This window comes from Caretta caretta, chromosome 22, assembly GCF_965140235.1.
Source record: "Caretta caretta isolate rCarCar2 chromosome 22, rCarCar1.hap1, whole genome shotgun sequence".
NCBI lineage: Eukaryota > Metazoa > Chordata > Testudines > Cheloniidae > Caretta > Caretta caretta.
This window is the reverse complement of record NC_134227.1, coordinates 5,141,994-5,168,654: the sequence shown is the minus strand read 5'-3', so window position 1 is coordinate 5,168,654 and position 26,661 is coordinate 5,141,994. Positions and strand designations below refer to the sequence as shown.

General features: G+C 43.3%; 1 protein-coding gene across 13 annotated transcripts in view; it reads left to right on the top strand.

The window, feature by feature from the left end:
* The window catches only part of PKNOX2 (PBX/knotted 1 homeobox 2), a 753,686-nt gene that overhangs the window by 707,045 nt on the left and 19,980 nt on the right, over positions 1–26,661 (top strand). For 12 of the 13 annotated variants that reach the window (XM_048827271.2, XM_048827275.2, XM_048827273.2 and 9 more), the window contains one exon: positions 10,206–14,296. The exons of the other annotated variant lie outside the window; for it this stretch is intronic. In XM_048827271.2, the coding sequence (XP_048683228.1) occupies positions 10,206–10,432 (227 nt within the window). In that variant the 3' untranslated portion in view covers positions 10,433–14,296. Of the gene's footprint in view, positions 1–10,205; positions 14,297–26,661 lie in introns of those variants that run through there. 13 annotated transcript variants of the gene reach the window in all.

Below are 26,661 nucleotides of genomic sequence, written 5' to 3'. Positions count from 1 at the left end.
CCCAAAGGTTTTTCATAGTTCCTGCCAGGAAATTAGTCCCTGCATCTGTGAGGATGTCGGAGGGCCAACCTACCCTGGCAAAAATGTCTGCTAGTGCCTGACACACACTTTTAGCCCTGGTGTTGCTTAGAGCTACTGCTTCCGGCCATCGGGTGGCAAAATCCATGAAAGTCAGTATGTACTGCTTTCCTCTGGGTGTCTTTTTCGGAAAAGGACCCAGAATATCCACAGCTACTCGCTGAAATGGAACTTCAATGATGGGGAGTGGCTGGAGAGGGGCTTTGACCTGATCTTGGGGTTTTCCCACTCTTTGGCACACCTCACAAGACTGGACATAGGTAGAAACATCCTTGCCCATTCCCTCCCAGTGGAATGACCCCCCCAAACGGTCTTTGGTCCTGTTCACTCCAGCATGGCCACTAGGGTGATCATGGGCTAAGCTCAAGAGCTTGGCCCGGTATTTAGTTGGAACTACCAACTGTCTCTGAGGATGCCAGTCTTCCTGGTGTCCACCAGAAAGAGTTTCCTTGTATAAAAGTCCTCTTTCTACAACAAACCTGGATCGATTAGAAGAGCTGAGAGGCGGTGGGTTGCTCCGTGCCGCCGTCCAAGCTCTCTGGAGGCTTTCATCTGCTTCCTGTTCGGTCTGGAACTGTTCCCTTGATGCTGGAGACATCAGTTCCTCATGGGATTGTGGACCTAGGCTTGGTCCCTCTGGAAGCGATATAGGGGATGGAGCTGTTTCTGTTGACTGTGAACCGCTCTCCGCTGGTGCACTATGTTGGGATTCAGGCTCCGGCTGAGCCTCTTGGGTTGGGTTATCGGCTGCTGCCAGTTCAGGTTCGGTGGGGCCCTCTGTTGTTGAGGTTGCAAGTACTGGATTCAGTGCTGACACGGGGTCTGGTGTTGGTTGTTCGGCTGGTTCCGGTTCTGGGACTGGTTCCGTCTGGGTCTCTGGGACTGGATCCACTACTGCAGTTGCAGACATTGGCCTGGGGTCCAGGTCCATCACCTCTGACTGGGTCCTGATAGAAGTTTCCGGAACAGAGCTAGGCCTCACGGCTTGTTTAGCCTGGCTGCGGGTGACCATTCCCACCCTCTTGGCCTGCTTCACATGATTGGCCAAGTCTTCCCCCAACAGCATGGGGATGGGATAATCATCATAGACTGCAAAAGTCCACATTCCTGACCAGCCCTTGTACTGGACAGGCAACTTGGCTGTAGGCAAATTGAAAGAGTTGGACTTGAAGGGTTGAATCGTCACTTGGATCTCTGGGTTGATTAAATTGGGGTCCACTAAGGAAGCATGGATAGCTGACACTTGTGCTCCGGTGTCCCTCCACGCGGTGACCTTCTTCCCGCCCACACTCACAGTTTCCCTCCGCTCCAAGGGTATCTGGGAGGTATCTGGGCCTGTGGACCTCTGGTGTGATTCCGGTGCAATGAACTGTAATCTGTTGGGGTTCTTGGGGCAGTTGGCCTTTACATGCCCCAGCTCGTTACATTTAAAACATCGTCCAGCTGACGGGTCACTGGGGCGAGGAGGGCTGCTGGAGAACGGGGTGGTGGGACGATAAGGGGTCTGGAGGGCTCTTTGGGAGGTAGGTGGGGCTTTGGGCGGCCCCCGGTAATAGGGTGTGGTCTGGGGTGGTCCCTTCTGGTCTCCGCTCCAACTGCGACCAGTTTTCTTCTTCTCTGCCACCTCCACCCATCTGGCTCCAATCTCTCCTGCCTCGATTACAGTTTTGGGCTTCCCGTCTAGGATGTATCTTTCTATTTCCTCAGGAACACCCTCTAAGAATTGTTCCATTTGCATTAGGAAGGGCAAATTTACTGGAGATTCAACACTTGCTCCTGATATCCAGGCATCCCAATGTTTCACAATGTGGTAGGCATGTCGGGTAAATGACATGTCTGGTTTCCACCTTAGGGCTCTGAACCTCCGACGAGACTGCTCGGGTGTTATCCCCATTCTGACTCTCGCCTTGGATTTAAACAGTTCATACTTGTTCATGTGTTCTTTAGGCATTTCAGCTGCCACCTCAGCTAAGGGTCCACTGAGCTGCGGCCTCAGCTCTACCATGTATTGGTCAGTAGAGATGTTGTACCCAAGGCAGGCCCTTTCAAAGTTTTCTAAGAAGGCCTCAGTATCATCACCTGCCTTGTAGGTGGGGAACTTTCTGGGATGGGAAGTGGTACCTGGAGAAGGATTGCTAGGGTTTGTTGGTATATTCTGCTGGGCCTTTATCCTCTCCACCTCCTCCACATGCTTCCTCTCTTTTTCCTTCTCCTCCTCCACATGCTTCCTCTCTTTTTCCTTCTCCTCCTCCACATGCTTCCTTGCCTCCATTTCCCTCTTGTGGGTAGCCTCCTGTACCTCCTTCTCCAGCTGCATGAGTTCTATCTGTCTTTCATGTTCCCTTTGTCTTTCCTCAGCCTGAAATTTGGCTAATTCCAGCTGTAGTTGAGCTGAGGATTTGGTCATTCTAACCTCTCTGTTTTTAACTAACTTTACACCTGAGGTTTAGAAATAAACAAACAAAACTTGGCTGTAAAATTTTGCTGTGCTGCAATAGAATACCTATTCTCTGATAGTGATTGTCAGCCTACAGAAAAAGACAATTCCCTTGTCTCTGCTCTGGGCCCAAATTAAAGCAAAAAACCTCCAACTACTTGGAAACCTGCTTACCCAGCCCAAAGAAAAAGCAAATGGGTAGAACACACACCCCCTATTTACTTTTAGGAAGAAAAGAAAAAAAAACCTCTGGATTGGAAGATTTCCCTGCAGGAGTTAAGTACCCTGCCTCCAGGCAAAAAAAACCTGCAATTCACAAGATAATCCCCTTTTGTCTCTGCTTGGCAACAAAGCAGAGAGAAACCAAGCTGCTTTCAGTTTCAAAGCTGCTTTCTGGACTTTCTTTCCAAAGAAAAAAAAATTTTCCTTTTTAAAATCTGTATTTCTAGTTCAAAAAATCTCAACTGGATCTCAAATGATTTCAGGTTAATCCCACCACTGTGCCACCATGTCAAGGTTCCTCCCCCACTCTGAACTCTAGGGTACAGATGTGGGGACCTGCATGAAAAACCTCCTAAGCTTATCTTTACCAGCTTAGGTCAAAACTTCCCCAAGGTACAAAATATTACACCCGTTATCCTTGGAATGGCCGCTACCACCACCAAACAATTACTGGTTACTGGGGAAGAGCTGTTTGGACGCGTCTGTCCCCCCAAAATTCTTCCCAAAACCTTGCACCCCACTTCCTGGACAAGGTTTGGTAAAAAGCCTCACCAATTCGCCTAGGTGACTACAGACCCAGACCCTTGGATCTTAAGAACAATGAACAATCCTCCCAACACTTGCACCCCCCCCTCTCCTGGGAAATGTTGGATAAAAAGCCTCACCAATTTGCATAGGTGACCACAGACCCAAACCCTTGGATCTGAGAACAATGAAAAAGCATTCAGTTTTTTAAAAGAAGACTTTTAATAAAAAATAGCAGTAAATAGAAATAAAGAAATCCCCCCTGTAAAATCAGGATGGTAGATATCTTACAGGGTAATTAGATTCAAAACATAGAGAACCCCTCTAGGCAAAACCTTAAGTTACAAAAAAAGTACACAGACAGAAATAGTTATTCTATTCAGCACAGTTCTTTTCTCAGCCATTTAAAGAAATCATAATCTAACACATACCTAGCTAGATTACTTACTAAAAGTTCTAAGACTCCATTCCTGTTCTGTCCCTGGCAAGAGCAGCACCCAGACAGACACAAACCCTTTGTTTGTCTCCCTCCTCCCAGCTTTTGAAAGTATCTTGTCTCCTCATTGGTCATTTTGGTCAGGTGCCAGCAAGGTTACCTTTAGCTTCTTAACCCTTTACAGGTGAGAGGAGCTTTCCCCTGGCCAGGAGGGATTTCAAAGGGGTTTACCCTTCCCTTTATATTTATGACACCACTGGTGACTAATTTCTACTCCTAGTCCGTAAACCATCATTTCAATATAAATTAATTTTTCTTTAAAATTCACCCGACATACATTTTGCAATGATTATGAATCTTGAAATGCTACGAGTTCTCTGTAGACACTGTTCATGTTGCTCTTGATGAATAAATATCCTGTAAAATGTGTTTGGTGTGGTGAGTTTGTCAGGTCTGAGGTGAGTGTTGTTTGGAAAGAACCAGAGACCCTTTGTTAAGGAGCTGTGTGTCACAGGCACCAACGAAGGGGCTTTCAGAAGCCAGCAAACTGAGCAGGTCACCATCTAAGCTAGCCGGGAGTGAAATGAGAAAAAAGGGACAGATCCTCAAAGGTGATAAGATGCCTAACTCCCATGGACCTGGGCCTTAGGAACCTGACTGACAGGTTGAAGGGAGGCGCCTCCCTCTCCCTGGGCATCTCTGCCATGAACCCTCTGCTGGAGCTAGGCACCAAATCCAGTCTTTTCTTGTGAGAAATCCAAACCCAACTCCTCAGCATACCCCAATAGCCTAAGGGTTAGGGCACTCAGCTAGGGTGTGGGAGACCTCGATTCAAAGCCTTGTTCTATTTGATCCAGATCAGGAACTTGAAACTAGGTCTCCCATGCCAGTTCCTGGCTCTTGGGCATTCTGAATGTCACTTTCTGCTTTTTCATAAGAAAGGGCCAACTTGACTTAGGTGCCTCACTGGAAAAGCGGGTTCCCAACTGGGAATGTGGTTGAACTAGACCATTTCTTGTTTAAAGAAAGAAGTTTGTATCCGCCAATTCTTAAACTCATGAATGAATGGAACATAAATCTGGTTCTCACTAGGTTTGTGAAATTCCCTTTGAGTCTTCATGTACTGCTGCAGAGTGCTTCCCTAATGGCTGATACATCAGCCAGGAATATTTAAAAAATAATCTTGCGATATCTTGAGAGTTGGCCAAGTCATGAAGTTGTCAGTCCTAGATTAGAGTCAGAAAGACACTGAGAATTCATATAGGGACATAAGCTGCATAAAATCATTGACTTTTCAACTAGATCAAAACCAGAAAATTGAACAAAATCACCTCTTAAAATTTCTTGTCGCTTTTAGACTAAAAAAAAGCTGTTTCTGAGCTGCTGTAGGCAGCACGGGCTCTAAACTTCACTTATGTCACAGATACACAGATTGCATTTCCCCTGCTCTCTGAAGATGCTGCTATAAATAATTCAAGCAGACGTTGTTTTGACAGTATCCCCGGGGTGCAGCCTGGGACCGTGGGACTGCTGCCCCCTTAACTCTCCAGTCTGGGCTGTCTCTCACAGTGCCTTGCTACTGACAAGTAGCAAACCCCTCCAGGGGCTGTTATCACTCAGTACAACCACATGTGGAACCCCACAGCCATCTTGAATGCTGCCAGAGCCACTCATAAATCACAGAGAAAGGCACCAGCCAAATCCCACCCCCTAGCTCCCAGCCTTGTACCTCAGGAATATACCATCTTACATTGCTCAAGACGAGCAGTGCAAATTTATTAATTGGTTCACCACTTCATCAATAGAAAGTGGATATACACCAGCCTTTGTAAATCTGAGCAGGTTTACCAAACACTCCAAGAAAATTCACTGGTAAATATCAACAGTTAAACAAATTTATTGACTACTAAAGATAGATTTTAAGTGATTTATAATTGATAGGCAAAAAGTCAGAGTTAGTTACCAAAATAAAACAGAATATAAGCATGCAGTCTAAACTCTCAACCCTATTAGACTGGGCAACATCTAGATTAAGCAGTTTTTCTCACCCCGCTGGATATTGCAGTTCATAGTACACAGATTTCACCCTTGAGACCTGGGCCAGTCTCCTCTGTTGGGGTCTTCAGTCTTCTGAGTGTCCTTGTTGCTTGCAGCATAGGTGGGGGAAGGAGAAAGGCCAAGCATGGGGCCCTGTGTTCTGACCCATGTGCTTGGAGAACACAAATCCAGGCTTGTGTGGTGGGCATTGCTGAGTTCTCAGGCAAGCAAGGTTGAGCAATTCCCCTGGTGTGGCCTTATACAGGTGAGTCATTGAATTGTAGTTCCCCTGCTGGACAATGGCTGGTGATGTCTGTTCAGCATCCACCCAGGTGTTCGTTACCTCCCTTGGCATTGTCTCTGGAGAACTAGTATCTGGGCGCCTCCAAAAACCCACAGCATATTTTAGTGATAACCATACAACACTATTCTCATAACTTCATATGCATTAATGATATACATATTTAGATAGAACAGTGACTTTCAGCAGATCATAATCTTTCCCCTGATACCTCACATGGCCTGCTTTATATGCAATATCACAATTATATATAAATGAGGAATATGGGGGTTACAGGATGCTCCCCAACATATAGAATGTCCCGGTTGTGTTAACTGCTTTTCTTGAATAGTTTCTTATCCTGCACTTTCCCAATATTATATGTTTTAAAAACAGATTAAACAATGAATAATTCAAACAGCCAGAGATTTTACAATCTGATTTGCAAGGCTTTTCTGTGTGTGTGTTAATAAGATGGGGGGGTGTTATTACTTAACTCATTACTGCTTTTGACCTTAGCTTAAGTGAAGAGCAGCAAACACTGAGGGCAGCTGCCAATGTACTAAAAGTCATAACTCTCCAGATGAGAAGGAGCATTTGGGAAAAGGGGAGGATGAGATGCAGAGACATTTACAAAATAGGGAGAAAAATAAGCACAAGTGCAATAATGTGAAAATGAAAGTGAGAAACAGAGAGAAGACGAAGGAAAAGCAGAGAGGCGTAACATTCAGTGTTGCCAGCTCTTGGAGTTCTCATGATGTTATTGTGAGTCTCACAGTATGAGGTGTTTTTCTTAAAGCCCCAGCTCATGGAGGCATGTGCTTAGATGAGAATCTCAGCATTCTCCCCCCACCTTTTATTTTTAAGTAAATCGTGGTTGTGGAGAAAAGCTTGAAAACATGATTTTTAAACCAATCTCCTGGATTTTTGAGGGGCCTTACTAATGAGTTTTGAAGGCTTAGAGATGGAAGTACTTGTGGAGGTTAGCCTCCCTTTCCCCAAAACCTAGGGATGCTGACATACTTCATTTGCCTTCTGGACCCTTTTTTGCAAACCTGCCCTGGTCTAGCCCCCAGTTATCTCAGAGACTACTTCTCACCTGATGTCCCACCATGACAACTGTGCTCAGAAGATACATTCTGGCTAGCAGAATGAAGGGTGATGCTCACAGGATCAGGAAACAGGGCATCTGAAATCTGAAATCCAGCAGCCTGTAGGTTCACCGCTTTCTGTTTAGGCTCCCCACTGACTGCAGGCTGCATTGCAATCATATAGTCATAAAATCTAGAGGTGGAAAGGACATGTTAGGTCATCCAGTGCATATCCCAAGAATGGGAGCAATACAGGGTTGTTCCTTACAAGGTATTTCCCTGTATTCTGTCCAGTCTGATTTTAAGTGTCCCAAGCAATGGGGCCTGCTCCATTTGTGTTCAGAGACTGTTCCATACCAAATCCATCTCACTGACAGGGATTCCCTGATGTTGAACCTAAATTTTCCCTGTCTTAATTTCATCCAGTTTATCCTAGTTAAATCTCTTGTATATCACTAAGTAATTTCTATTCCTCCTTAGTGTTAATACCTTGTAGCTATTTCCAGTCTGTTAGCCTGTCTCTTATAAATTGCAGGTTATTCGTGCTATTCCTGCAAGTCATTCTCTAAACCCTTATTGTCCATCCATCTGTACAGTGGGTTTCCCCTTCTCTCTTAGGAACTTGGAAGCAGATCAGAGTTTTGACCCTGGGCTGGGCTTTAGGGAGCCAGTTCCAGAATTGTCTGCATTCAAGTGGAGCAAATGGCAAGATTCAGGCCTCCATTTTCAGCACAACTATTTTACTATTGCAACTCACTGGCAGTAGCCTATCTTGTTCTCTGTGTTTCTGGTTAGTTTCCCCAGTGTATTGGATGTATTTTTCCAAGATGAGTCTGTTTTAATTATTTTCAGCCTATGTCTCCAATCTTTTTTGATCACTTTTTGATTCTTTTATCCTCACAGGTGTTTGCAGCTCCTCCCATTATTGTACCAGGTGTAAATGTATTTAGTGCACTGTTCTGTCTTTTAACACAGATTGCTATTTACCATCGCTAGTCTTAGACATGTTTGGTCAGTTGTAGTGTGGAGGAACAAAATGTTTGCCCAGTGTTTTGGGGATGATATTGGGCCAGATCCTAAGCTGGTGTAAATTGGTGCAGATGTGTTGACTTCAGTGAAGCTCTACTGATTTACATCAGCTGAGGATCTGGTTCATTTTGGTTGGTGGTAACCAAGGTAAAGTGTGATCCAGATATTACAGTGATGGGCAGTTATAAATACGTATAATGATAACAACCTTAAAGTGTTGCTTAGAAGAGAAATATTAGCAAAGTGTAAAGAAGTAGCAGGTTGGTGACGTGAGTGCATAGCCTTTTTGGGAATAGACCTGAAATGCCTGACATATTCAAGCAACCATACACATGTCCCTGAGTGCTTGTGTTCAGCTAGCACTCCACAGCATCAGTCAGTGGGACCTGTGGGACCAGCACCCCAGAAAACCTTGACTTGTCTCTTGGGCTGGAGGTGTCCAGTGCCATCAACCTAAAAAATTACAAATCAGGCCCCGCAAAATCATGTGATTGGCTAAAAATTGAACAGTTGAAACCAACAAACAAACAAATAAAATGTCAGGGTTTTTTTATTTGCCTCCTGGTTCCTGAGCCTTTTGGGTGGTCTTGGGTCACATTGTCAGGTTTTTCTCCATAACCATGAAGGCTAGAATCTTGTTATTTGAATGAAAGCTTTGATTCTCATATATTGATATGACTCCAGCAGAAGGGGCTTCAAGAACAACATCAAATATTGAAAGACTCATGCAAAATTTGCGAAATTTGGTAGCACTGTCAGTTGCCAGGTACACACAGACCTGTTACGACTCTTGATTTAGCAAGAAGGCTCCTATTTACAGCTGCCCTCTGAGTTGCTCCTTCGGAAGAGCTTAAATCTCCTTGAGTACTGCAGAGATGCTCTTGGCTTCATCTCCATAGGAAGAGTGGTTCTAGGGGGATCTCCATGGTTAGACTTGGAGGTCTGGCTAGAGTGACACTAGAGTCATTTCTCCCTGCCCAGAGGCATCTGCAAGCTGGAACCAGGGATTGGCAGCAAGAGCAGCATGTCCCAGTCAGGCAATGAGCAGCCAGTTAGACATTTGGCAGCCTAGTCAGAGCATCTCCCAGCTGATGGCAGGAAGCAGCCTGATCCCCCTCCCAGACAAGGGAAGCAGCAGCCACCATCAATGACTAGTATCAGAAACTCAATCACAGCCTTCTGTCCAGTCCTTGGGCAAGGAGCAGCAAGGGCCACAGCTGCAAGAAACTGTCAGTCACCTCTCCACCAGAAGTTTTTATGTTCTCAAAGTTCCTTCCAGGCTGCAGTTTTACCAGGCTCATGTTCTGGTCATTAGGACATTTTATATCATGTATGTAAATAAGGTGATGCATGGTAATAAAATATGCAAATTAATCCACTAAGCATAAAACCTCCAGAATTGTGAAACTTCAGCTTCAACATGTATGCATACGAATTTGAACACTTCAGCCTCTGTCCCTTTGTGCCTCAGTTTTCCCATCTCTACAGTATGGATACTACTACTACTACTAAATTAATAATAATACACATCTTTTTAAAGCTCTGTTAGATCCTCAGATAAAACTTCCATGTATTGATAGTAGTATTTTCCACACTGAATATGTCAGATTCAAACTTATTACTGAAAATTCAGCTGCTATGTTGTTTTACCAGAAATATTGATGTGTAAATCTGTGATTACGACTGAAAATGTATTAGGTTAAAGATAGGTTTCAGAGGAACAGCCGTGTTAGTCCGTATTCGCAAAAAGAAAAGGAGTACTTGTGGCACCTTAGAGACTAACCAATTTATTTGAGCATGAGCTTTCGTGAGCTGTAGCTCACGAAAGCTCATGCTCAAATAAATTGGTTAGTCTCTAAGGTGCCACAAGTACTCCTTTTCTTATTAGGTTAAAGAGAAGGTTTGATTTTCACATCTCGTATTGAATGGAAGGTATGGCAAATGCCAACCAATGTGGAGCAATCCATAGCAAGTCAGCAGTTGTGGCATTGTTGTCAGATGGCATTGTTGCCTCAGCAAGGTAAAACGTGCAAATGTAATTCTTTATATCAGGTGTTCTTTTCATTTTAGGCTCCTTAATTATGGACAACCTGCAGTCCCTGTCTTCCGATAATGCTACCATTGCTATGCAGCAGGCCATGATGGCAGCTCATGACGACTCACTTGATGGAACAGAAGATGAGGAGGAGGATGAAATGGAGGAAGAAGAAGAAGAAGAACTGGAGGAAGACAATGATGAGCTCCAGACAACGAATGTCAGTGACCTTGGCTTGGAGCAGAGTGACTCACTGGAGTAGTAAAGAATTGAAGGTTCCCTGATTTATGGTAGAGCAGATGCCTCCTGGGAAGATGTTTGCCTACCTAAATCAGCAGCCTGAGGAATTTTAGAGGAACCCTGATCTTTGACATACAAGCCCCCCACATCGCTTTAAAAATTATGTATGACAAAATCAAGTAATGATACCCTTACAAAGTGTCCTGCTTGCCTGCAATACACTGCAGCTATGGACAGGAGTGCACATCTGAGAGACCAGTAGAATGTGCAGGGTTATTATTTAAGTGAAGGACACATGTTTACAAGGCACATATTGTGGCCAGTTTTTTGTTGTTGTTGTTGTTGTTGTTTTTGATAAGAACAAAAGTGTTTTTAGGGCAAGCTGTTTTCTGTATGACTGAGTCTTTGATGGATGTTATCATGCAATGCCTTTTTTGACATGCAGGTGAGAGGCAGGTCTGTTTTCATTTTCATTGCTTTTATGAAAGATTTATAGATGCAAAAGGATTGATGCTTTTTTTAAGTAAAGGATTGTAATGATTATAAATATCTAACTGTAGGGAAATCAGAGTTTGCAAATTGTCAGAATTTAAAACTGAACCTTGAAAGACTTTAGTGTTGGATCCACTTAGATTCCTGATTAGTGCTGATTAAATGAATGTCAACTCTTCAGACTTCCATCTCTTCCTATACCAGAGTGACAAACCCCAGGAAGTACAGACGGGGGACACACATGCTGGTGTAAATCGGTCTGGTGATTGGGCACCAGACTGTGAGCTGAGCAGCCTTTGTAAGAGAACCGAAAACTTAGAAACTTTTAATTTAATGTTCTGCTTGTGATACAGTCAGTGAAATTTCTAGGCTATAGGTGCAATGTCAAATGACCAAGAATGCCCTCAAGTGATGCCATCTAGGTACCATTAAATGTTTAGAAGATCACAAATACTCAAGAAATAATTGGGCATTCTTATGTTTTAATGAAATATTGACAAAAATTTGCCTTGTTCACCTGAAACATAGTCAGATTTCAGAATGCTGAGAGCAATCTCATATTCTGCTATGCTACAGTGCAAGCCATCTCTCTTTGATCTCCTGGTTTTGAGAATTCATGGATTTCTGAACTAGGAAAAGGTTTTTTGGGCTAGCTGAAGTTGCTCTCCAGATGGTGAAATATAAAAATGCCCCTTGCATTACTTCAGCCTCTTCTGTGGAATCCCCATCAACTATCCCTCTCAGGTAAAGCATTCTGCCGAGAGATTGACGAAAAGCCGTCTTGAAATAAGATGCTCATTGAGGCGATGTCTACACTGTGGCAGGGAGCACGCTTCCCAGTGTGGCTAGACAGACACTTGTTAGCTCTGCTCAAGTTAGTATGCTAAAAATAGCAGAGCTAACAAGTGTCTGTCTAGCCACACTGGGAAACACTCTCCCTGCCGCAGTGTGGACATAGCCTTAGCCATGTTTAATAGCAGGAAGGCGGGATCAGAGCCATAAAAGTTTTCTTCACTGAATGTGGAAGACGTTTCATGAAGCACTGGCAAAACTAATCACAGACAAGACTTTCCTGAGATCAGAAACATTTGCTGACCTGACTAACATATATACAAATATAGTAAACAAATAAGAATCTGATTATGGATATAAGCACAGAAATGGCAACAAAGGCCCTCTAGTATTCACACAGTAGGAAGGAAATAAACTCCCCTTGATAGAAAGAGACTTCACCCCCAAAACATCACTTGCACTCAATCTCCTCCTCTCTCCACACACCATGGTAGTGAATGGTAGAACCGAATATGGTTGTGTTGTCCATAAAATTTCATTGAATGAACTTTCAGTTCATTTGTAGGAGAACAATTTCAGTGACAAGCCTTGGATGGCAACAGGCTGAGAATGACAGTTAGCAAAACAACTGGGGACCTCCAAATTCCATCTTTGAGGAGCAGGCAGTAACTGAGACTGAGGAAGGGCTTCCTGAAATGAATGTATTCCTCCCTACCATGAGCTGATAGTGGAAGCTTTAATAGAAATTTGAGAAAGAAACAATCTTATTTATAATCAGTGTTATAGAGCAATATGTTTTGCTTCCTTTCCATGCCATAATTAGATCACATTTCCCCTTTGAAAATGCAGTGGCATTAGGGCAGCCAGAAAATAAGAATTCCATTCCACAATCAATTAACATATAAGAACACAAGCAAACTGACATTTGCACATCTGAGAGCAACCGCTCAAGAGCCAGTAGCCTGATGGTTAGGATACTCAGCTGTGGGGTAGAAGATGCAGATTCCAGGCCCTGCTCTAATTCAAAGCAGAGATTGGACCTGTGTCTCCACATCCTAGGGAAATGTCGTCACCAACAGGCAAAAGAGCTGGGTCTTATCTTCACTTCAAAGTTAGGACAACATAGCTACGATGTTCATGGGTTTGAAAAATTCACACCCCCCAGAGTGATGTAGGTATGCTGATCTAACCCCTGGGATAGATGCGGCTGGGTTGACGAAAGATTTCTTTCATTGTCCTAGCTACTGCCACTCAGAGAGGTGTATTGCTTACAGCGATGGAAGAACCCCTTACATCAGTGTAGGAAGTGTCACTGGCAGTGTTATAGCCGTACTACTGTAGCACCCATCGTGTAGACATGGCTGCAGTCTCTCTCACCTGTTGGAGCTGTGCCACTTTGTATAAACAATTAAATGTTAATTGGACCAGAGAGAGATGGTCTCTGTTGCCTGGCTTTCTCTCTCTCTCTCTCTTCCCAGAAATTCCATACTGGACCTGAGAAATCGTCCCGTTGAGAATGGTGCAGTTCAGTGAAAATTTTTGGTTTTGAAAATTCTGCCTTTTCGAATGAAAAAAATGGTTTGGCAGAAAATTTCCAGCCAGCTGACAGCTAAGATGGAAGCTTTATTTTTCTGGTTCATATTCTTACTTAAATATGCACACACACCAACACCAGCCCAGCACTAAGGACTGTGTACACAACTTATTCTTGATGGAGCTAATTAACACACACTGAGTTTTGAGACAGTTTCAGTGACTTGAATGTTTTATGACAGAGTTTGATCCCATTTTTAAGTATTATTTTTCTGTAACAATGATTTTTCCTGGCCCCTGAACAATAGTTTCCAGTTTGCTCCTTCTTTTGCCTCTTGAGAGTTGAGAGGTGTGATTATCTACAATAAGGGTTGAATCCATGATAATTCCTTGGGAATTTATTGGACTGGCAATGGGCATAAGGGCCTGTTTTCAGTACTGATATGGCGTGAATGTAATATGTAATTTCATAGAAATTTCATTGTAATCTAGTATTAATTCATGTCCATTTATTATAAAGTGCTATCAGATGAGATTTTGCAGCTGTATCTTATTGTGAGTTTATTTATATGTCTTGATTAAGGATTAGGAATAAAGGATAAGAGAAATCTAGGTCAATGAAAGGGACCCAGTGTTACCCAAGACATGAGTTCTATGAATGTGATTCCCCTTGGCAGGCTTCAAAATTGAAAATTGCTGTAATTCTCAAGGGTTATGTATGAAATTTTAGCCATTCATCATAGCTACCACCTTAACTACCTGGTAAGAATGACTGGAAGACAAGAGCTCTCTGCCTCAGAGAAGGCACCAATTCACTGCTCAATTAAGCTGAAAATATTCTCAAAATCCAGAAGTGCGGTCTGGACAACAGGAACAGATATGCAGGTCTGAAGAGTCATTTCAGTCTATCCAAGAGAGAGTTACAGATCACATTGCGCCTTCTGGGCATTCCATACCTTGGACTGTGAGTCCAATATGCTCACAGCTGGTTAACAAAATTAATGGATTTTTAAATAAAGTAAAGTAAAATAAAATAAAATAAAAAATTCTGAGATTGCTTAGTACTTCACCTCAGGCTAATTCATTGCTCTTTTTCCTGCTTTAACCTTTTACTGTTGTCTTCTTGTCTTTCTACTTGAGGCTTCCATGAGTACAGAATGAATTAGTAGGTCCATTGCTCTTCCAACACATGTAGACAGTTCCTTTCAGAGAAGAGGTTGATGGCAGCAGAATATCCCCTTGTAGCTCCAGTCCTCCCTGCAATTCAGCCAGGTCCATCCTTCTGCATTAACAGGGCATGGCAGCCCCTCAAGGGACTTGAGAGTAGGAAGGTTTCACTTGAATTATACAGCAGAGCTTTTCCAGGCAAAGGTTAAGATTTTCTGTCTCTCCTGCCACTGGGTTTCTTCCCTGTGAGTCAGATCTGAGACTCATGCAAGTCTTCTCCTACCTGGAGCAGGGATGAGAATCTCTACCAACAGGATCTGTGCTGGGGCCTGGGTCACGCTTGCACTGAAACCAGCCATTATGTGATACAGCTCTTTCCTACCAAAACTGATGGTTCTGTTGGGCTGAAACCAGGTCTCTCCTCCCACCAAACTCCACAACGTTAGAGGAAACTGCAGGAGAAGCAGCTCTGCAGCATCCATGGAGCTCCATGCCAAAGCCAGTTTTCCAGTGGCTAGTCTAGTTCCTCTTGGTACCTTTGTTCTCCTCCTGCAGGGGCTTGGGAGAAAACCTCACAGCCCTAAAGCCCTTTTAGCATTGCAGCCAGGAGAGAATGAAGGAGGTCTTCAGGGTTCCCCTTATCTAGTGAAAGTTCCATGAGGGCAAGAAGCCATAAGGAAAACCTGCTCTTCTTCCTCTCACTACCAGAGGGAGCCTCCAGCCAGACCTTCTAGAAAATTCCCTTTCTCTCCCATCCTACCCTTCCCCTGAGTGTGCAGACAGCTGTAACAATATTATGTGCATGCCAAACACACTGGACAAACAACATCTTGTCAATTTGCCACAGAAGAAGGATTTCCAGTACCCGACTGATAAAGTTCTTGACTGGACATCTCATACCAATGTGCTGGGACTCAGAGAGCTATGGAAGACTGCTGACCTTCGAGGATTTAAGTCAGAGGTGCCCTGTTTTAACTGGGACAGGCAATGACACTATCATAACTGGCCTCAGTAAACAGGCAAGGACACGGAGCAAGAATCTGGTGAAGAAAAGAGTGAATCGGCTGTGCTGGGGAGAATCCAATCTGGAAAGTATCAGTTACAAGCAACAGAGGAGGAGAAAGACTGGGTGTATTGGTCTATCACAGGATGACTCTGACCTGCCAATGTGATGCAGCCATGAAAAAGGCTAATGCAATCCTAGGATTCATTCAGCAAGGTATTTTCAGAAGAGATAGGGAAGAGGTATTACAGTTATGCAAGGCACTGGTGAGACCTCTTCTGGAATACTGTGTACAATTCTGATCTCCCATGTTTAAGAAAGATGAATTCAAGGCGAGAAGGACTATTAAGATGATCAGAGGAATGAGGAATCTACCTTATGAGAGGAGACTTAAGGAATTTGGCTTGTTTAGCCTAACAAAATGAAGGATGAGGTGAGATGATTGCTCTCTATAAATACATCAGAGGGATAAACATCAATAAGTTTCGGCTTGAAATTAGATGAAGGTTTCTAACAATCAGAGGAGTGAAGTTCTGGAACATTCTTCCAAGGGGAGCAGTGGGGGCAAAAAACCTAACTGGCTTCAAGACTGAGCATGATAAGTTTATGGAGGGGATGGTACGATAAGACTGCCTATAGTGGCATGTAGACGATCTGCGACTGCGAGCAGCAAATATCTCCAACAGTTGAGGGAGGGAGGAGTGGGAGGGTGCTGAGTTACTACAGAGAATTCTTTCCCAGGTGTCTGACTGGTGGGTGTTGCCCACATGCTCAGGGTATAACTGATCGCCGTAGTGGGGTCAGGAAGGAATTTTCCCCCAGGTCAGATTGGCAGAGACTCTTGGGGGACTTGCCTTCTTCTGCAGTGTGGGGTGCAGATCACCTGTTTGTTTAAACTAAAGTAAATGGTGGATTCTCTGTAACTTGAAGCCTTTAAATCAAGATTTGAGGACTTCAGTAATTTAGCCAGGGGTTATGGGCCTACTACAGGAGTGGGTAGGTGAAGTTCTGCGGCCTGCAATGTGCAGGGCGTCAGACTAGATGATCATGATGGTCCATTCTGGCCTTAAAGTCTATGAGTCTGTGAGCTGCCACTGGCAGGAACCATGAACCAATCAGAGGCCTCACCCCAGAATATAGCACCACAGCCAATGGATATTCCATCAGATCTGTCAATATTGGAGATCGTAGGAATGGGTCTACTTGTCATGAGAATCTACTTCTCTCCTGGACCAAGTCTGCAGTAGCTTCAAAGGGCTAGGACTATGGCTGGTGGATGTCTTCCATCCTTTTCCAATAATTTAATTCAGGGTGTACAAAAATAATTTTAAAAATAAAAATTTAAATAAAATAATGAATCAGTTTTAATTAAAATCAGACTTTTAATGTACATATTGCTAGTTCTTTCCTTTCTTCCTATTTTATAGTCTTAAATTGCTAAAATTGCTAAAATGGATGTGTTGTACTTGTTTCTTTAATAGTTTCCTAATTGCTAGTAGACTTTCAGATTTTACATAGAATTTTTTGTACCAAGAAGTTTCACACATAAAATGCTCAACGGTGTGGAAAAAGATAAGTCTAGGGCCTCATTAGCATCCTCACCATGGAGACAACACAAACACAAAAGTGATCAGCAAATCATAGAATCATAGAATAGAATCATAGAATATCAGGGTTGGAAGAGACCTCAGGAGGTCATCTAGTCCCACCCCCTGCTCAAAGCAGACCAATCCCCAACCAATCCCCAATCCCCCAAATAGTTTGTGCGATCTTCTACATGCCAAGACGAAATGCTTTGACTAGGCTATACTCCTCCAACAGGGTTTGCAGCTGGGTGGCAGCTTGTGCACCTTAATCACTTAAGTGATTTTGAAAATCCCACCCTAAATATCTGTTTAGGAGCTTAATTTTAGGCTCCTATTTTTGAGGATTTGGGCCTAAGTGTGTAAAAATGGTTGCAACGACATTGTTAATGTATCAAAAGTCTAAATCCCCTTTTACTGTTAACACTGAAGCCATTTTTTTAATTGAAGTGATTTTATGCCACTAAGAGAAAAACTTTTAATAAAAATAAAATTTCAGTTTGTGATGGTGCAAATGCTTATGCACGTGCTTGACAGCCAGCATGATCAGACCCAAAGAACTGAATTGGACTGTTCATACAAGGAAATCAACGCACCTGCTGAGGTGTTTGTAGTGTAGGGAAATTAAATTTTCAATATGTTGGAATTTTGTCTGTAGCAGTTTTATAAAATTCAGACAAGATACCCTGGGCTTAGAAGTTGAGGAATTTTACAAAATCCCAGCATTTATAATTTAGTTCATTATAGATGTTAATACTAAATTGAAACAACACAGTTTTACAAACCTCCAACATACCGATGCCCCAGTCACACTCCCCATGCCATAGTTCATCCAAGCTCCCCTCTGACACTAACAGTTTAGTCCTTGAAGCATTCACATTGTGGCCTTTTATCCGCTATGGTAACATTGTTTTGGACCCTGGCAAGCCACTAACTGATCCTAAAGTTTTTCCAGTAGGAGGTGGAGAAATAGCTATACTTAATCATGGAAAAGACAGACCAATCCCCCTGGTGCAGTTAGAGAGGAGATGGAAGTTTTCATGTAGGATTCCATTTTGTAGGTGTTAAACTCCTAGCACAGTTAAGATGACAGTATTATCTGGGGCAAGAAACTGGCTGTATCTTGAAAACTCAGCCTTATGTTAGAAGCTCTGCCATCCACTCTGTGTATCCCTGCGGGCAGCCCCCTTTTCGGGTAGTGTTAGAGGTAGCCATAATGTTTTGCTCACCCAGTGAGAGAATTAGCTGATTTATCCTATAGCTGCTGCTTCCTAGATTTCTATCCAGGCACGGGTAACCTGAGGATGATTCCTAATATCATCACCTCAGCAGACCTTCAGATTCCCAGTCAATTCAATTTGCCCTGCTTTTACTTTCCTTCTCCTCCATCTCCCTCATCCTCCCACAAATACTTTGTAGCATTCTCGTGATGTAGTTAGGCCACTAAAATACCAAGATCATAGGAGTCAGGTCAGAATCCCGTTTGCTGGGTTCTTTAATGGTTCCCAGAAAGATCAGACAATGTCTAGATGCTGTCTGACTAAGGCACATATGACTGGAAGTCAGTCCCACTTAGGAAACAGGGTTCATTCAGCAAGAGCTAGGGAAGCTTTGGAGACTGACTCGGCTTCATTGCTGGATATTTGCCAAGTAGACGTTCAGCCAATATATTTACAGACACTATCACAGGGAGGCCACTGCTTCCTTGGATGTGGCATTTAGGCAAAAGACTCAGGATTGTCAAAACTAAGTGAGCCAGCTGATCCTCCCTGAAGATAAAGTTTTCACTATTACATGTAATTCCAGACCACCAGGGAAATCTTGAGCATAAAGAAAACATTGTTCCTTATCTGTTTATTGCATTACTGTACGTGATTCCCACCCAGTAGGAGTTCTATCTGTGAGGAGTTCTATCTGGTCAATTTGCGGTTATTGTAGACCTGGCTTCTCAACAGTAAAAGATTTTCATGCGGCAAACAGATTCTTTGTGATCTACATACAGATGATATTTAATTAAATACATGAAACATGAAAACACTGTCAATTACTTCAGTGCTGCGTATATTATGGCCCATACTGCCGCATCTGCTCACCCTTTCATCAGTCAAAATTCCCACTGATGTCAAAGGGAATTTTGCCCTGAGTGAAGGCTTTCATACAGGGACTTATGTGTATAATTAACACATGAAAGGGGGCAGGGAGAGAGCAATCCCTAATGCTCCCTGTTATTCATCTATTGCATGCTGCTTATTTACTCTTTGATATACTTGTAAATAATACATGCGAAATTTAATTGTTACTATAAATGGGTCAGAATTAAAACACTGTATCCAAACACCTTGCCAATTTAGGGCATTGAGGTCTGGGTCTGACCCTGCTGCCCTTCATAACTCCAGCCAGTCTCTAAGGATAGTATAATAGCTCTCTGCAAGACAGTTCATTCATGAGGCTAATTTCTTCACTTTGTGTCAGGTGCGAGCAATCTGTGCTTGGGGCAGGTAAGTTCTGCAACAGGCTGTAGAATAGCAGCAGAGCCACTCTGCAGTCACAACTACAACACTGAGTTTGCAGTAAAACTGATTGCTCTTGTGTCCCTTGTTCTGCAAGGAATAACGGCTAATGCATCTAAGGCCACGTCTACACTACCCGCCGGATCGGTGGGTAGTGATTGATCTATCAGGGATCGATTTATTGTGTCTAGTGTAGTTGCGATAAATCGATCCCTGATCACTCTGCCGTCGACTCCGGAACTCCACCACAGCAAGAGGCGGAAGCGGAGTCGATGGAGGAGCAGCGGCCATCAATCCCACGCCGCGAGGACGCGAAGTAAGTGATTCTAAGTTGATCTAAGATATGTCGACTTCAGCTACGCTATTCTCGTAGCTGAAGTTGCATATCTTAGATTGATCCCCCTGCCCCGAGTGTAGACCAGGCCTAAGTAGTGTGAAACAAATTACTTTAGTCTGCCCAGGCCAGCCCCCAAACTCTCTTGCACAGGAAGATGCAGGGAGCACCCATGGAGGTGGGCTACCTAGCATATAGGTAGGGTGACCGGACATCCTGTTTTTGATGGGACAGTTCCCTATTTAAGCCCTCTTCCAGATGTCCCAACTTTTTGTTAAATATGGGCAAATTGTCATGTATTTTCTGCCTCCCCCCCTGATTTCAATACCATCAGGTCCTGCTGCTGGCCGGATCCCTGCTTGCCAGCCACCCCCCATCAGTGATGAGGTAAGCACTGCCTGGACAAGGTGGGTGAGGTAATATCTTGTATTAAATTTAAGAAGGACAAATGCAAAGTACTCCACTTAGGAAGGAACAATCAGTTGCACACATATAAAATGGGAAATGACTGCCTAGGAAGGAGTCCTGTGGAAAGGGATCTGGGGGTCACAGTGGATCACAAACTAAATATGAGTCAACAGTGTAACGCTGTTGCAAAAAAAAGCTAACATAATTCTGGAATGTATTAGCAGGAGCATTGTAAGCAAGACAGAAGAAGTAATTCTTCTGCTCTACTCTGCGCTGATTAGGCCTCAACTGGAGTTTTGTGTCCAGTTCTGGGCACCACATATCAGGAAAGATGTGGACAAATTGAAGAAAGTCCAGAGAAGAGCAACAAAAATGATTAAAGTTCTCAAAAACGTGAGTTATGAGGGAAGATTGAAGAAATTGGGTTTGTTTAATCTGGAGAAGAGAAGACTGAGAGGGGACATGATAACAGTTTTCAACTACATAAAAGGTTGTTACAAGGAGCAGGGAGAAAAATTGTTCTTCTTAACCTCTGAGGACAGGACAAGAAGCAATGGGCTTCAATTGCAGCAAGGGTGGTTTAGGTTGGACATTAGGAAAAACTTCCTAACTGTCAGGGTGGTTAAGCACTGGAATAAATTGCCCAGGGAGGTCGTGGATTCTCCACACTGGGGATTTTTAAGAGCGAGTTGGACAAACACCTGTTAGGGATGGTTTAGATAATACTTAGTCCTGCCACAAGTGCAGGGGACTGGACTAGATGACCTCTCAAGGTCCCTTCCAGTCCTATGATTCTATGTTTGGACCAACTTCTGCTGGTGAGAGAGACAAGCATTCTAGCTTCACAGAGCTCTCCTGCAGATCAGGTATGAAGAAGAGCAGGGAGTGGCAGCAGCGGCAGCTCACTCCATGCTCAGGCTCAGCTTCTGGGGACAGGAGCCAACTCTGAACGTGCTGGGGCGGGCGGGGGGCAGCCTGCTGCTGCTGCAGCCAGATGCTCTCCCAGGCAGCCACTGTGTTGCACTGGGCAGCATCCGGCAGTGGCTCTGGAGCTTGGCTGCCAGGAAGAGCAGCCAAACATACTGAGGGAGCCAGCGCAGTGGGAGGGCAGCGCTCCTCCCCCAGGTAACATGGGATGGGGAAGTGATGGGGAGAGCGCAGGGGCCCTGACCTCGGGGCAGAGTGGGGAGGAGTCACATGGGGGGGTCACATACCTTTCCCTTTAGCTGGTGCATCCTTTGTATCCCTTCCAAGAGTTGCTACAGAAATTGGTCCAATACAAGCTATTACCTCACCCACCTTGTTTCTCTCATATCCTGGGATCAGGACGGCTATAACAAAACTGCCTACCAAATACTGGAATACACTTTGGACATAGTAGGCAACTGACCCACTGACTGCAAAGTGATGCAGACAGACTTTAGCAGAAAGCTGCTGAGTGATATTATGGAGAGTTAATTTTGTTGAGAACATCTTCCCAGGGTAGATTTTGTAGGTCATGTTGCATCTCCAATGAATGTTGGAAGTCAGATGCCAGAGTCCCTTTCAATTTGTCTGTTCTCTGTCAGGAGAGGTACTGTGGCATCTCCTTCAACTCATTCCAGTTCTGTATTTGGATTTTTTGCCAGAATGATTTGAAGGTCAGTGCCAGTGAGTATTCTTTCTTCCCAACGGCTCCTTGATTAGAGCTATAGATGTACACAGACCAGTTGTTCCCAGTGCTGAGGGGTTTATAATCATTTCTCACACATTGTCAAAAAATCATTAGACTCCTTGTTCTGAAACCTGTTTTCTAAGAAGCCAGGTCCTGGTCCAATTAAAGTCAATGGAAGTTTTGCCATTCTGCCCATAAGTAATAAGGGTGAGAATGACCCCTATGCAGAGAGAAAGCATAAAGCCTATATTGAAGGCATAAGTGCAAGATAAGTGACATATAGGGTAGGAATGATGGTCTAATGAATAGGGCACTGGCTTGAGATTTAAGAGGTCCTGCTTCAACCATGGGCTTCTTGTCTGACTTCAGGTTTCAGAGTAACAGCCGTGTTAGTCTGTATTCGCAAAAAGAAAAGGAGTACTTGTGGCACCTTAGAGACTAACCAATTTATTTGAGCATGAGCTTTCGTGAGCTACAGCTCACTTCATCAGATGCATACCGTGGAAACTGCAGCAGACTTTATATATACACAGAGAATATGAAACAATACCTCCTCCCACCCCACTGTCCTGCTGGTAATAGCTTATCTAAAGTGATCATCAGGTGGGCCATTTCCAGCACAAATCCAGGTTTTCTCACCCTCCACCCCCCCACACAAATTCACTCTCCTGCTGGTGCTAGCCCATCCAAAGTGACAACTCTTTACATAATCAAGTCGGGCTATTTCCTGCATAAGCTATTACCAGCAGGACAGTGGGGTGGGAGGAGGTATTGTTTCATATTCTCTGTGTATATATAAAGTCTGCTGCAGTTTCCACAGTATGCATCTGATGAAGTGAGCTGTAGCTCACGAAAGCTCATGCTCAAATAAATTGGTTAGTCTCTAAGGTGCCACAAGTACTCCTTTTCTTGTCTGACTTCAGCAAGTCATTTAATCTCCTCATGGGAGAGGAGAAGGCTTCTCTACCTCCCAGAGGTGTTGTGTGGACAAAATCCATGTTATGAAGCAATAAGACACGCGGTGATTAGGCTAGATAATAAATATAGTCCTTGTGTTGCTTATTTGTGTAGGGATGAATTTCACCCTCAAAAATTATGCATATTTTCCATGACATTGAGAGCACTGATTGGCCACCAGTTTGGACACAGATTCGGTCAAAACCCAAGAGGTGGTCCTAAATAAGTGAGAGAAAAATCAGACCTCTGTTTTTATTTCTGCTGCTTGTGTCCTTTTTTTAGATTAGATTCCGAATGATTAAGTCTTGTGCACACAATTTGTTTTACTTCTCCCATTGAGAGTTGAGTTGCTTGATTTTACGTTATCTGCCAAAAATTGCAAAAGAGGTTTCAAACATGCTGCTCAAAGTGATGAACATGCAGAATATGACCAAGTCCTTAGATGCCTTTGCACTGTTGAACAGGGGGTTGGACTAGATGACCTCCTGAGGTCTCTTCCAACCCTAATCTTCTATGATTCTATGATTCTATTCATGCTGTGGCTGGCAAAAATTCAGGAGAAAAATAACCAAAAATATCTCAATATTCAATGCACTGATCATCTGCTTTGTACAACAGCAACTGCAGAAGATGGCGATTAGGGCAGATTGTTAGCAGCAGTCAGCAACATCTCCATGTGCAGAGCATCAGGCAATGGGTCATGGCTTAATTTTATGGTTATGTAAATTTGCCACCTTTGCATGTAAAAACATTTTGGAATGGCTTGTGTGCATGCCCCTTTTGGGATTTTCAGATGGCAATTATCAAAATGTCAGCTAGCTCCTTTGCTGACAATTTGCATATTCTCTGCTGTGCTCCTTGAAGCCAGTATGAATATGCATGAGAGCTTCTGTGGGAAGGCTAAGATCTTCAATACGTGTTGTAGCAGCCATGACTTCTTTATATTTAAATAGACTTTAATAAAAATAAGTAATCTTTTATTACTACATATATGGGTTTTTTTCATATTACACAGAAAGTGGAAGAGAACGGATTACATTTAGAAACAATATGTGCATCACAAAGAAAATCTAATGAGCATCCTCTCTCCCCTTCAGGGAGGTAAACAATCAGAACCCATCAAAAATGTGAACAGTCATTCTCCAAGAGCAGCATTTAATTACTATCTTATCTGCTTGCATACTAATCACTAGAGGCTACTGGTTCTGCCCTATGAATAATCAGCCTCTTCAGACTCTTAAAAGTGGAACCGTTTAAATCTCTGTTTTGATGCAGTTTTTGCTAATTTAAAGCTTGTTCTATCAATCTTTACTTTGTCATGTAGTAGAAGGATATTCACTGAGGAAATGGCAAGATCCTTGATACTTGCTGGGTCAAAGTTCTATTTAACCCAGCTGGGAAACAGCGGATTGAAGAAGAAACAGTACAACCATGTCAGTTACTGGTTAAGACTTGCCACTGGGAACAGTTTTCTAACATACTAGACAAGGATGGTAATTTTTTCACACCTTATTTCTAAAAAAAAGTTGTATTTTTGTACAAATAGTGATATGTGAATTGTTCCACTTACAGCACAGAGACGAGGGTTGTGTTTGTGAGCTCAGTACTTTTTTGTTCTGGAGTTTCAAGTTTGTCTCCATTTCGTGTCACTGTTAAAACAAAAAGTTGAATTCTGAAAAAAAAACAATTATTCTGCTGTCAATTTGTTTAAAGTTCATGCAAATAAAGTCTTGTTTTTTTTAAACTAAAGCTACGAATGTGAGACTTTTCTTAGACTCCAGGATGGATGGTAACTGGCAGGAAACATCAATTTTTTACCCTGAATATGTCCAAAAACATTAAAAGTGGAAAAGCTAAAAAGACTCTCTAGGATCCAAAGGACTCACAGAGCAGACAACAGTTTTCTATTTCTTAGTAGCCACTAAGGCCCTGATCCTCCAAGAACTGATGCACATGCTTGACATCAACTCACATTAGTGAAGTTAAGCATGTGCACTGCTTAAGTGCTTGCAGGCCCAGGTCTGATGGATATACTGTTCTCAATGTGACTGAGGGCCAAAGGAAAGCAGCTAATCTCACACACATTCTTTACAAACACATATACTCAAATCTAATGGAAAGTTGTGCAGATGGCACCATTATATTGGGATTTTGTCATAACAATTTTTATGCCGCTAAATACTTTGCAATAATACTGGACTGTACGCCAGATGTGAGTCATGTTGAACAAATGACGATGATCATTCGTTTTGTGGACATGGGAAAGTCTGCAGATGAAGATAATGTTGAAGTGCTCATAAAGGAACATTTTTCGGGTTTCGTACCACTGAAGGAGACGACTTGAGCATTTATGATTGAAACTATTCTACAAGAGCTTGAAACAATGTCATTATCTGTTGAAAACTTACATGGCCATGGCTATGATAATGGGAGTAATACGAAGGGTAAAGACAATGGTGTGCAAAGGAGAATGATGGAAATCAATCCTAGGGCCTTTTTTGTTCCTTGCAGTGCGCATTCTCTGAATTTGGTTGTCAATGATGCTGCTAGATGCTGTTTGGAGGCAAGCAGTTTCTTTGACCTGGTGCAATGTGTTTATGTATTTTTCTCAGGCTCAACATGCCATTGGGAGATTCTGACTTGCCATGTGAATTCTCTAACTGTGAAACCACTTAGTCAGACAAGATGGGAGAGTCGCATTCATGCTTTGAAGCCTCTTCGCTATGAACCTGGAAACATTTATGATGCCCTAATTGAAATTTCTGATGATACTACCTCTATTGAATCATCTGGCAATATGGCACGGACAGATGCAGGAGCTCTTGCAAATGGCCTTTCCACGTTCAAATTGTGATGTTTGGGTTTCAGCTGCTAATGGTTGAGCACACAGGATGACTGACTGCAATACTGACAAATTCAGGGGCTACACAAGGTGACTGGGTCCTTGGTTTCCCATATCCTGCTTGAGTGATTAAACCATCAGGCTACAGAGTCATCTTTGAATATGATTACTCTCTCTCTCTCTCATCCAATGGCTCTTTAATAATTTATACAGAGTTGAACAGCTTCAACAAGAAAGATTGCACCAGCATATCACATAGCCCAGTGGTTTGGACCTTCATCTGAAAGATGGAAGAGCCCTGTCCAAATTCCTTCTTCTCATTAGGCAGGGGGGCACTTGAACTGGGGTCTCCCATATCAGAACCACTGGGCTTAAAGTTATAAGGGAGGTTGTCCGCTATCATCTCCTCTCCAGCCCCCGCTGTTTTCTGTAAGCTTGCCTGTAGGGCCTGTTGTGGTAGGTGTGTTCCAAGCATGCATACCTGATTGGGTCCCACATGTGAGACAGGTGGGTGGATCACTCTGGGGCTTAGCCAGGAGATATGGTTCTGGCCATTTAGAGTGTGGTTGCAGCATGCATGACCAGAGGCACAAACCTAGGTGATAGCAGGAGCTTGTACTGCCAAAACATAGGCCCTGAGAGAGTTTAGGCAGCTACAGGTTCTGTGGCAGCTGAGCAGGGGTTTTGTGAATCCCACCGAGACCTAAAAGTGGGACATAGGTGCCTCAAATGCCAGTTAGGTATCTAAGTCCCTTGGTGAATCTAGGTCTGAGGGCCAGATTTTAAAGGTATTTAGGCATATTATGTTTCACAGCACACACAGAGAAATTAGATACAAACATTAAATATTCTTGCGGTCAGGTTGCAGTGTAACACAACCTTTATTCTTAGAATCCAGAACCAAGAACCAAAAACAGAGAGACAAAGCAGGAGACGCAACAGAGAGACTGTGGCTCAGAGAAGGACATTCTGTCTC